Consider the following 10,700-nt stretch of genomic DNA (forward strand, 5'->3'; position numbering starts at 1 on the left):
ATGCCTGCAGCGGGGAGGAAATGGGAGGGCTTTGTGGTGCCTCTGGCCGGGGAGGGTTGCGAGCCGCCGTCCTGCGTTATCCGGGGCTCCGGGTGCTGGTTCCAAATTTCTGATCCTTAGGAACGGGGTTTGTCTCATCTCTTTTTTTGCTGGAGAGTGTGTGTAGGGGGGGGAGCTATGAAAACAATAAGCAGCAATTACGAAGTTTGTCTTAATTCGGGTTAGGAAGATGCAATTAGCAGTTGAGTTTTTTGAAGGTTAGTGCCATCTAAGTTTGTGTGCACTAAAATAAAACAGTAGGTGTAAAACTATGAAATAAATTGTATTTGTAAACAAATCTTAACATGAATGCTATTTTATAATCTAATCTTCCAACATATGCTTCCTAATCAACGGTATTCTCATCCTTTCCTATTCTTAGAGGAACAAATCAGTTTAATTTCAGACTGTTTAGGCAGCAGGGAGGAGCTATGACTGAGGTCGTAACAGGAGTAAGTTTTCTTGTCTTTGGAAACACTCTGAAGCTTAAGCTTTGTAAGCTCATTTTTACAGAAATACCCTTTGGGTCTAAAGAAGAGGTGTCCCAGAGCAAACAGATCACGTAGCCACTTAGAATTCCAATATTGGTAAAAAAAATCTGTAACAAATAACCTTGACAGCAGCCTAAAGTGGCACTTGACACTGGTAATAGATTCAAATGTTACTATACAATCTATCCTAGTAAATGTAGGCACATTCTGTCTGAAGTAATAAAATAAAAGTTAAAATGTTACTTTCATATTCAGATTGCTTCAACAGTGTACTTAAACTTGCTCTCAGGCAAGATGAATTCTTGTTTTGGTGAATGAAAGGCATCCTGATGATTAGTAGATGATTTTGCAAATGAGAAGTTGATCTTGAAGTGCAACTTGTTCTTCCATCTAATTTATCAGTCTCACTAGTAAGCTACTAACAGCTAATTCGCTATTTCGGTCCTTAACAGGTCTCTGTGCTTTGTAGCAAGTCCTGTGATAGGTGTAGTGCCGTGAAAATAGGACTGTTCTTGAAGGTTCTATTAACTTAAAGTGACTCGTACTTGTTTTTAGGTGCCTTAGGACTGTAAGAATAGTGTAAACTCAGTTGATACAGAATAGCTTCTGTGGAAGTTGCAGTGCCTTTGGTCTGAATTGAGAGTGAGCCCAGGATTTAAGTGGGACAGACAGAAAACAGTAGTGCCCAACAAATTCTAGCAGGTAAGATAGCTGCCTCTTTCTCATACTCTTCGAAATTGTGGTGGAAGAACAACAGAATATGACCGTGACATGATGAGACGGGATTTTGCTACACCTGAGATGTGTAGCAGTGCTCTGATTTAGAGCTGAGGCATAATACAACACTATGCAAAAGTCATTTCGTTCCAGATGAAGAACCTGCTGCTGACCTTAACAAATAAATGCTTTGAAAGCTTTTTGGTAAGTGTTTTGGAGCCTAAAATTTGACACAAACCCCTGTAATTAAGCGTACAAAGGCCTAGTTGAAGCTCTGAACATCTGCAGATCTTCTCAAAGTTGAAGGAAACTGAGTATTTATCACTCACAACTTGCTGGTAGGCTGTTTATTTAGGTGTGGCTTTAAGCACTGAGCTTAATGCTGGGCACCTTACTCAAAGGTTAAGATTCATCTGCTGAAGTGGAAACTGAAAGCTAGTCTTTATCCTTCTGGCATTTTGGATCCTGTTTTAGCCATTTACTGTTAATAAATTCCTCCTAATTTTTAGGCTTGGGTAAGCTTTTTGTTAAAGACAGAAAATGCTTACTGTAGAATTGAGCTGGATTGCGTGAATTAACTTGGTATGTATTTAGAGTTGCGGTCTTGGAGATTCTTTACAAAACTTGCGTCCTGCTGAGCCTTATGCTGCCTCTGGTAAAGCCCTGATGTTGGAATCCAGTTAGGCTGTTGTCTCTGTGCTGTGCAGAAAGATAATACTGAGCCATTGTTTTGATCCTGAGTGAAAGGCTATTAAACTCAAATACAAGCTTTCAAAATATTCTTTTGTATTGAACTTTTGACAGATCTTTTTTTTTTTTTTCTGGAGAGACTAACTAAACTTTCTAAAATAGCTTCAAAATGATAGTTTAGTTGTTCTTTCACCCCAATATGGCCTTACGATGTTATTAACTCAGTCCACCAAAAAAGTAAGTCTAATTCTAGGGTTGTTTGCTTCTGCATTTGCTAGAAGCAAGCTTTCCTCCTCAGCTTTCTGCTTAGGTTTTCTGGAAAAGAAATCAAATAGTTGTCTTTCAGATTCCCACATTAAGATGACACAATTATTACCTAATTGTATCTGAGGAAAAGTTACACTGAGTGAGAAATCCACACAGTCATTTAACTCTTTGGTGTGACCCAGTTCACTTAGTTCAGGTATGTCTTTAATTATAGTTCACTTTTGTCCTGTTTTGATACAATTCAGTCTCTTTGTTTGGTTACTGTAGTCAGCCTTTTTACTTTTTTTTTATTTCACTGTTTCAGTGTTGAAAAAATATAGGGGAGAGTAGAAACAGTTTCTTTTCCTGTTGCTGTACTTGCATTTTGCAGGAAGCTTAGTTTGGAACCTAGTTATTGACCATCCCTGTTCTTCAAATGGAGCCTAAAATACCAAATGTATAGTTTTATGCTTGATATCTAGGCCTTAATAGAGCAAATTCAAAAAGAATGCTTAATTTTCTGGGCTTGCATAACAGGACATGGTTTTCCATACACACACCCCATGAAGTTCTGGTGTGCTATGGTAGAAACAAGGTTTATCTCTAGCACAAAAAATTCCTTTGGGGATTGCTAACTTGAAGGTGTGGTTTCAGAAGCAGTTCAAATTGATCTGAGCGGAGGTTGCTGTTGAAAGCTGCAGTTCAAGCCCTTGCTTTCATTCTTGTTCCTATGTTGTGCTCCTTGCAGCTGTCCAGATCTTGTTGTTCTGGCTGAGAGCTCAACTTTCGGGCGCGTTTTTAGGTGAATCAGCTTGCTGAACCAGGTTACTGGCAGTCCAGGGAGTGTGTTGAAAATGTGTAGAAGGAGAGAATGCTCCTTTTAAACTCAGCTGAAGCAATTTTGATGTTCCTATAGAACATAAAAAATAAAGGTTTATATTTTTTCCTGCAAATTTAATTACGGTATTTTAATAGCTGTTGTAAGGCCATAGATGAAAATTAAGGACAAAGGCATGGAGCTGATTCTGCATATTATGGAATTCTTTTGGAGAGCAACTCGGCTTTTTTGGAGTTCGTCCTTAAAACTTAGCCTTGTGACTAAAGTTAATTCTATACATACACAGCAACCAGCTATAGCAGCTTTAGTTCTCTGGTATGTTTTTGACTCTGACTTGTTAATGAGACAAAGACATATGAGGAATATTGTCAAAATGCTGAAATACGAACCTGGGTGGACACTAATTAAAGATGCGTAGGTTTCAAGTACATTTAGCAGCATGCTGATAGTGTTGGTAAATGTCTCCTGCACGGAGCTGCTATCATAAAAAGGCACAAATGACAGCCTTACCTAGGAAGAGTTAAGGAATCTTATTCAAGATTTCTGCATTGTCTGATTCATTAGCAATAGAATATTTATGGGGGGGGGGGGGAAGAATAGGAAGGAAAATACCTTGCTAGCCCAATGGATTTCCAGACTGCGTGCAACCAGCCAGAATAAAAGGAAATAATAAAAGTATTTGACCTTCTCTATTTTAGGCAGGAGTCTGCAGAAATCTAGTCCATGTCTCACGAGCAAATCCCGGTTTGGTATAGTTTGTGTTCCGCCGTGCTTTAAATGCACAGCGAGCCTCTGGGAAGGAGAGTAGGCATGAACAAAGCCCAGTGGAGGTAAAGGTGTTGAAGAGAACATGGGCAAAGTAGTAGGTAGGATCTTGGGTACAAGTCAAAAATTGCTTAGGTGGGGCAGGTGGCATTGGGAGCAGTAACAGCAGCATCCTACAGTCCGGACGTCCGGGAGCTATAACTTGCACCCGCAGTGCAAATCTGGTTGTGGATGAAGGAGATCAAAGTTAGCTTTAGAAGATTAAGCTCTACAGGAAGTTAACTTACGGATGTGTTACACTATTACAGTAAAGAATTTAGCTGGTAGAGTCTGGTTTTGCAGCAGCCAATGCCAATAGCCTTAAGTGAGAGTGAGGGAAAAGATAGGGGAAGAACACGGTTTACTTCACTCCGCCATTTATGAGATGCAAAGGAAGAAGTAAGCATCCAAATAGCACTGAGATTTGTTTCTCTGCCTTAGGACACCTTGCTCAGCCAAGTTTTTTTATTATGTGCTGAATTCAAAGCATTCTAGCCCAGATAACTAACAGTTATGACAACTCTAGAGTCAAGGGAAGACATTTCTGTTAAGCTGAAAGCTGCTGAAGTCATTTAGGTGATTGCGGAGTGGCTGTTGATAATACTATATTTAGTTAAAAGTATTGGATCTAGCTTAATTTCAGGATAAGCTAATGAGGCTGTGCCGTGCAAGTATTACTGCTGTTCATTATTCTTAAAATCTAGTCTGGGATGTGTTTTTTAAGTAAAGTGAGTAGGGGACGGTAGGGACGACCTTATGTTGCTTTTCTTAATGGATTGTGGGATGAGAAAGAAGTTTGTTCATCACTTAATTACTGTTCATTCATTACCTGTTATATTTCAATGTCTTGTTCATTTGTTTTCCAAGTGAAATGCTGTGTTAGGTGATACTAAAAGGAGTTGGCCAATAGTGGAGGTGGCAAGTGCAGGCAAAGGAATAGAAAAACTAACAAAAATTGTGGGAAAATCCACTTCCAGAAAGTCAAAACAGCACTTGAGCAGTGCCATATACTGTATTGCTGGCTGTGTTGGGGGTCAAGTTCCAGAGACCCCGTGCTTTTTTTTCAACAGGTCTCGTGGTGGCGGCCTTGGTTCCCGCAAACAGAAAGAGCTGCCCACAGAACCCCCTTTCACAGCTTATGTGGGAAATCTACCCTTCAACACTGTTCAAGGAGACATAGATGCCATTTTCAAGGATCTCAGTGTAAGGAGTGTACGACTAGTCAGAGACAAGGAAACAGACAAATTTAAAGGTGAGTGTTCAGAGCTGGTTTAACTGTCGATGGCTAACTGGTAGGAGAAGGTGAGGTACTTTAAAGTCACTTGAGTGGGGAATTTCAGTCTACTCCACAGTTAGCTTGTTGATCTGTGTTTGTTCTTTGTGTTTGCTTATGTAGGTTTCTTGTTCACTAACAAGTGAACATCTCATTTGAATAATCCACTGTTACTTCCATCATCTTAAGATTCAGACTAACCTGAGTGCCAAGAGTCAATATTTGCCCTTCCATAAAAGGACTTTCTCAAGCCTTGCTTGTCTTTTATGAATTCTAACAAAACTGAAATATCTGGCCCATATACGATCTGTGGCCTTAAGTGTTGAGTACTTACACAATCCTCAGTTCAGAAGGCTCCCTTTGTCAGCTTCTTGGGGTTTTTTTCAGTAGACGGGGAGAAAAGGCAAGTAGATAAGCCATTCAGGCAACTGTTTAATTGTTTTAGAGGATGCAAATCCAATTCCCATTGGAATTGGCTAGTGGAAAGGGAGTATATTTGTAAGTTACTTTGGGGGCAAAGGCTTAACTGGGGTAACAGAGGGTCTTAGAAAAGGAGTAAATTCACAAAACAATGTGATGACAGAGACCTGCTGGCCAAGCAGATGCTTCAGCTTCTTATTTAAAAATGCTAGTAACCAAATGTCAATATTCAGTTAAATAACTATGTAAAGGCATAGATCACATCTAATCTGTAATGAGAACCCTCTGCTAAGGGCAATTAATCAAGCTCTTGGCGCTTGCACGGTGCCTGTATGGAGTCCCCATCATTACTAGGCACAGCTAAATGCATTTAGTGAGGTTTTGGAGTATATCTTGCACTTATCATATCATAGCTCTTGTTTGAAAGAGAAGGGAGGATGTTGACAGATCTGCAGGAAAAGAAACTTCTTAGAAGGGCCTTTTGAAGTGCTGGTATTAACTTGTAAGGTTCTTCTTACAGGATTTTGTTACGTAGAGTTCGATGAGGTGGAGTCACTCAAGGAAGCTCTTACATATGATGGTGCAGTAAGTATACTTGCAATTAATTTGCCAAATAAAGATAAGCACAAGTCTCAAAGCCTCTGGCAGTCCATACGATACATTCTGAAGCGAGTCTCCTCTTTATTTAACAGCTTTTGGGTGACCGATCACTCCGAGTGGACATAGCAGAAGGCAGAAAACAGGATAAAGGTGGCTTTGGCTTCAGAAAAGGGCCTGATGACAGAGGTGACTTCCATTCTTCTAAATAGTTTCTCAAATACAGTGGTTGTAGTTATGACTTCTGGTGCTAACTAGTGCTAAGACAAGGCATGCAAGTAAACGTGAAGATTGAATAGGAAGGAGAAATATTGTTTGTGCATACATATTTCTAACCTAGCTGCTGCTGCTCGTGAAATGTCTGGAATGTAGATGCGCTTTGTGTCCGGAAGCCGAGTATGTTGTTGCTCCTAGCCTAGGAAGTGAGACCAATACCCTGGTAACGTGTGGTGTCTTGCAGAGGACAATCCTAAGCCCAACAGTCTGATCTGCTACTATTGTATTATGATGTAAGAAAAGTGAGTAAACACAAATAGACAAATACTTGTTCTGGACTATCTTATCTCCAGTGTAAAAACAGGCTTTGGTGTCGTTGGAGCTTAACTGAACTAGACTCACTGAAGCTTTCCACTGAATGTGTATTAGAGAAACTTTTCTGACCACTTATTCTTGGTTAACTTAAACTGACTTCTTGTTCCTGTGCGACGAAACTTGATAGTACCGAAACAAAAGGATTTTCCAGCAGCGTGACTTTGGATATTGAAAGACTGAAACTTTGGTTTGGTGTCCCCTTGATCAGTCTTTCTCACAGCTTCACACCTGAACACAATTGTGGCTTTTTTCCTAGGAATGGGAGGAGGTCCCCGAGAATCCAGAGGAGGTGGATGGGATTCCAGAGATGACTTCAATTCTGGTATCAGTATTAACACTTATACAGATAGGCAGCCTAAAAGGCACAGAAATGTTCTTATTTTCTTGTCAGCTACATTTGCTCCCGTTACTGTTTTGATCAAATCTGCTGTATGCTGACTTTGGGCATCCTGCAGCTGCAGTGAGATTCTTTAAGGGGAATCTTTTTCATTGCCTTGTAACAACGGAAGGCATCTTGGTGGTAAATTTTATGAAGCAAACCTTAAATGACAGAACTCTTACTCAAATATAGCCTATGGTGTCTAGGTTTTAAGCATTTCTCAAACCTGTGGCTGAGTACATTTCTGAATAGTAGCAGATCACGTGGGAAAGCTGATACTGTATTCTTTGAGCAGAGGCTTTCACCTCCTTAAGGAGATGTGACATCATTATATACATATCCCTGAAGCAACTGACTTCTCCTAAGTGTTAGTGTTCCAAAGTACTTCCAAATGCAAATTGTTCCTAAACTTCTAGACCCGTTACAGCAATGCAAGTTGCAGCAAATGGCTGAGCTCACTGAGTAGAAGGTACTGATGGAGACACTGGGTTTGCTCTTGACTTCCAGTCAGTTTCTAGCTATGAGAATCCATGCTGATGTTAAAGCAATTGCTTTTGTCCTCTGAAACTGTGGGTTTGGTCCATTTTCTGATGGGGAGATGTTGGCAAGTGCAACTTTGCAATGTCTGGTCTCTGCGTGAGTGGAATGGACAAAGTAGAAGGAGTGGTAACGACGTGTGCCCTTGGCACTGGCACGCAACTGTAGCATGGTGCTGGAGAGAGGAAGCTTGCTACAGCGCTGCGCTTAACCTGCCTTCGTAGCCGAGCATTCTGGTGTCGTAGCTTTATCCCTTCTTTGGCAGCTTCTGCAAGTGTGGATGCATTTCAGCTTGCTAGATGCTGGATGAGTGATTTGTGAGCCTAAAGGTTTAGCATTTAAGTCTTAGTTGCTACAGAAGCTTTTCTTCTCAGGTTGTACAGCCTTGCTCTGGATCAAGTCTTTAATGATGGTTGTTTGGCACTGAAGTAAGTAAGGGACAGTTCTACAACCCGGTCAGATGCCAAAATGGAAAGGAAAATCTCAGATGGGAACAAAACAAGTTTTTCTTGCAGGTGCCTTCTGAAAAACTGAGTATGTTCCTCATAGGTGTGTTGTTAGCGTGAAATACTCTCCCATTGAATGCAAGTGTTGGGGACTTGGAGAGATACTCTACGATAGTCATTGGTACGGACTAGAACTCTGGTCAGTGAGGCAATTCTTGGTTTGATACATAAAACTGACTGCATTTCTTCAGTTTATATTTAAAGTCTGAATTACATTTTTTTCCCCAGCTCTTTAATTAGTCTACTAAATGCCTGGGCAGTTCATAGTACAACTAAAAAGCCTTGGGGTTTTGCTCTGTTTTTCAAAGGCACTGTTTTATAAGGACTATATTTCACCATTCCCTAGCTATTTTCCCATTTGCTCTGCTCCTGCAGATTTCGTGCTGAGGCTGTAGCCAGTGTGGTCTTCTGGCTGCAGAAGTACCCGGAGTACTTCTAGTGCTGTCTGGGAATTCAGCTAACGGTGTTAACAATCTGAAGATGCAGCCGAAGCTCATATTTTTAAGCTCCCTTGATGACCCACTCTCCAATGTTCCAATAAGCCTCTCGGTGGATAAAGCAGTTTCTGAACTTGGCCTAGTGTACTTGGTTTCAAATGGAACCTGTACGACTCTTCTAGAAGGCGTTAGAGGCCTGTGAAGCAATCTGTCTACAAAGGCTCTCAGTGCAGCATCTTGGACTGACGGCAGTGACTTGCGAGGTTTTCCAGTCATCCAGATAAAAATCTAGATGAAAAGCGTCGTAGAATGTGCTCGTTAAATTCACTGTCTTCTGTCTTCAGGATTCAAAGATGATGACTTCTTGGGAGGCCGGGGTAGAGGAACCCGCCCTGGAGACCGGCGACCACCAGGTGCCTCGATGGGAAGCGGTGGCACTGGTCGCTTCAGAGATGGGCCTCCCCTCCGTGGATCTTCCATGGACTTCAGAGAGCCAACAGAAGGTAAACTGTTCGTGTCTCCTGTTGATTCAGCCTTCCTCCACGAGGGAGACTCCTGCTCTCCGTGCCAGGTTAAAACTGCTGCCCTTGTTTTCTCTTTCAGAGGAAAGAGCACAGCGGCCCCGACTTCAGCTCAAGCCTCGAACAGTTGCTACTCCCCTCAATCAAGTAGCCAACCCAAATTCTGCTATCTTCGGTGGAGCCAAGCCCCGAGAGGAAGTAGTAAAAGAGCACGACTGAGTTTGGGGTTGGGAGGGAATGGGGAGGCGGGAGAAAAAGCAAGACAGTACAGAGTGACTAGCTCTGCTGGAATGTCAACCCTGCAGTTTACCATTCCTGCCATCTGGTATTTGTCCTCTTTGAAACCGAAAATACAGAGCTTGTGAATGCATGTCAGCTGTTAACAAGTGGTTTTTAGTACGTTCTTGGCTTTGCTGTATCTAGTGCCTGCTTTGTGCTGAGTTTCCCTCTTCTGTTTCCTTCCAAGCAGCACAGTTGCCAGTAGATAAGGCAGTGTAGCTGCTTCCACGAGCGTGGGGGTCTCTGGACAAAGGTGCTGCTTCACTTCTTCCTTTCTGGGTTTGTTTTACTTTAGAAGCACAGATTAGACTTAGTTATTTCTCTGTATTGTTTTGTTTTACTTCCTCAGTGCTCCTCTTCTGACCTGCATGTCTCGTTCTGTATTGCTGTGGCTCTGAAGAGGAAAACTGGAGAGTCCAGATGAGTTGAACAGAGAAATTTACAGTTCTAACCCAGTAGGGAAATACCATTTGCGACAATTGGTGATGAAATTACTGTATTACAGCAGGACCCCTTATATAAAACTAAGGGGCTCTGCCTTTTCACACAGGTTACGAGGAAGTGTCAGTTTAATAGATGCAAATAATAAAATTGGCCGAGAGGAAGCCTGGTGAATAGGTGCTGAACCAGTGTGATAAAGCAGCTGCCAGCAGCCTCCCGCTGGTGGCCGTTGACTTCAAAATGGTATGATCCTACACCTCTGAGCTCCAGGTTAGCGCTGCAAAAACGTGCCTGTTTGAGCACAACTGTTCACTGGCTCTTTCTGCTTACTTTTTTGAGTTTTACATGTTTGGTAAATTTTTAAGCAAAATTTCTACGAATAAAATTGACTTTTTTATTTTTTGTTGAAGGAGTGTATACTTTGCCATGCAGTATGTAATCGCCATTATCCCCTGTATTTCTTTGCCCAGTGGTGTACAGTTTTAAGACCTCTGCTTTCAGAATACCTTGGAAATGGGCAGCTTAGAAACCGCTCTGCTGTAGATTCTCTTCCTGTAGAAGTTTGGGTAAAAAGCCTCTCGAGTTGCTGCATCTCTCTGCGCTTGAAACGTTTCTTGCCAGCGTTGGTGGCGGGGAGGGAGGGGAGGCCAAAGCAAAAGGAGAGAGAGAGAGAGAGATCGTTCATGTTTAAAAACCAAACCTGGACATCCCAGAGTGAAGCGTGGGTACGTCCAGCACATGAGGAAACCTCGGGCCCCTCGCGCTAGTGCTGACAGCTCGGGTACACAGCCGGCACCCAGAGTCCTTCCAGGGGCAGGTGGGAAGCGTGGCTGCTTCACTGCCAGCATCACTGCTAGGAGTGATTTTTTTCTTTTTCCCTAAAGTTACCTTTGT

The 10,700-nt window shown here is 42.0% G+C and overlaps 1 protein-coding gene across 1 annotated transcript; it reads left to right on the forward strand.

The window, feature by feature from the left end:
* Window positions 1-4,895: 4,895 nt before the first annotated feature.
* Window positions 4,896-10,161, forward strand: EIF4H (eukaryotic translation initiation factor 4H; the record flags this gene model as incomplete). Its single annotated transcript, XM_009877162.1, has 6 exons — window positions 4,896-5,077; window positions 6,039-6,103; window positions 6,211-6,304; window positions 6,963-7,028; window positions 8,910-9,068; window positions 9,169-10,161. Coding segments are annotated over 6 exons (703 nt in total), but the record flags the coding sequence as incomplete, so codon positions are not given.
* Window positions 10,162-10,700: the final 539 nt, after the last annotated feature.

The sequence above is a fragment of the Apaloderma vittatum genome, unplaced genomic scaffold, assembly GCF_000703405.1.
Source record: "Apaloderma vittatum isolate BGI_N311 unplaced genomic scaffold, ASM70340v1 scaffold10149, whole genome shotgun sequence".
Classification (NCBI taxonomy): domain Eukaryota; kingdom Metazoa; phylum Chordata; class Aves; order Trogoniformes; family Trogonidae; genus Apaloderma; species Apaloderma vittatum.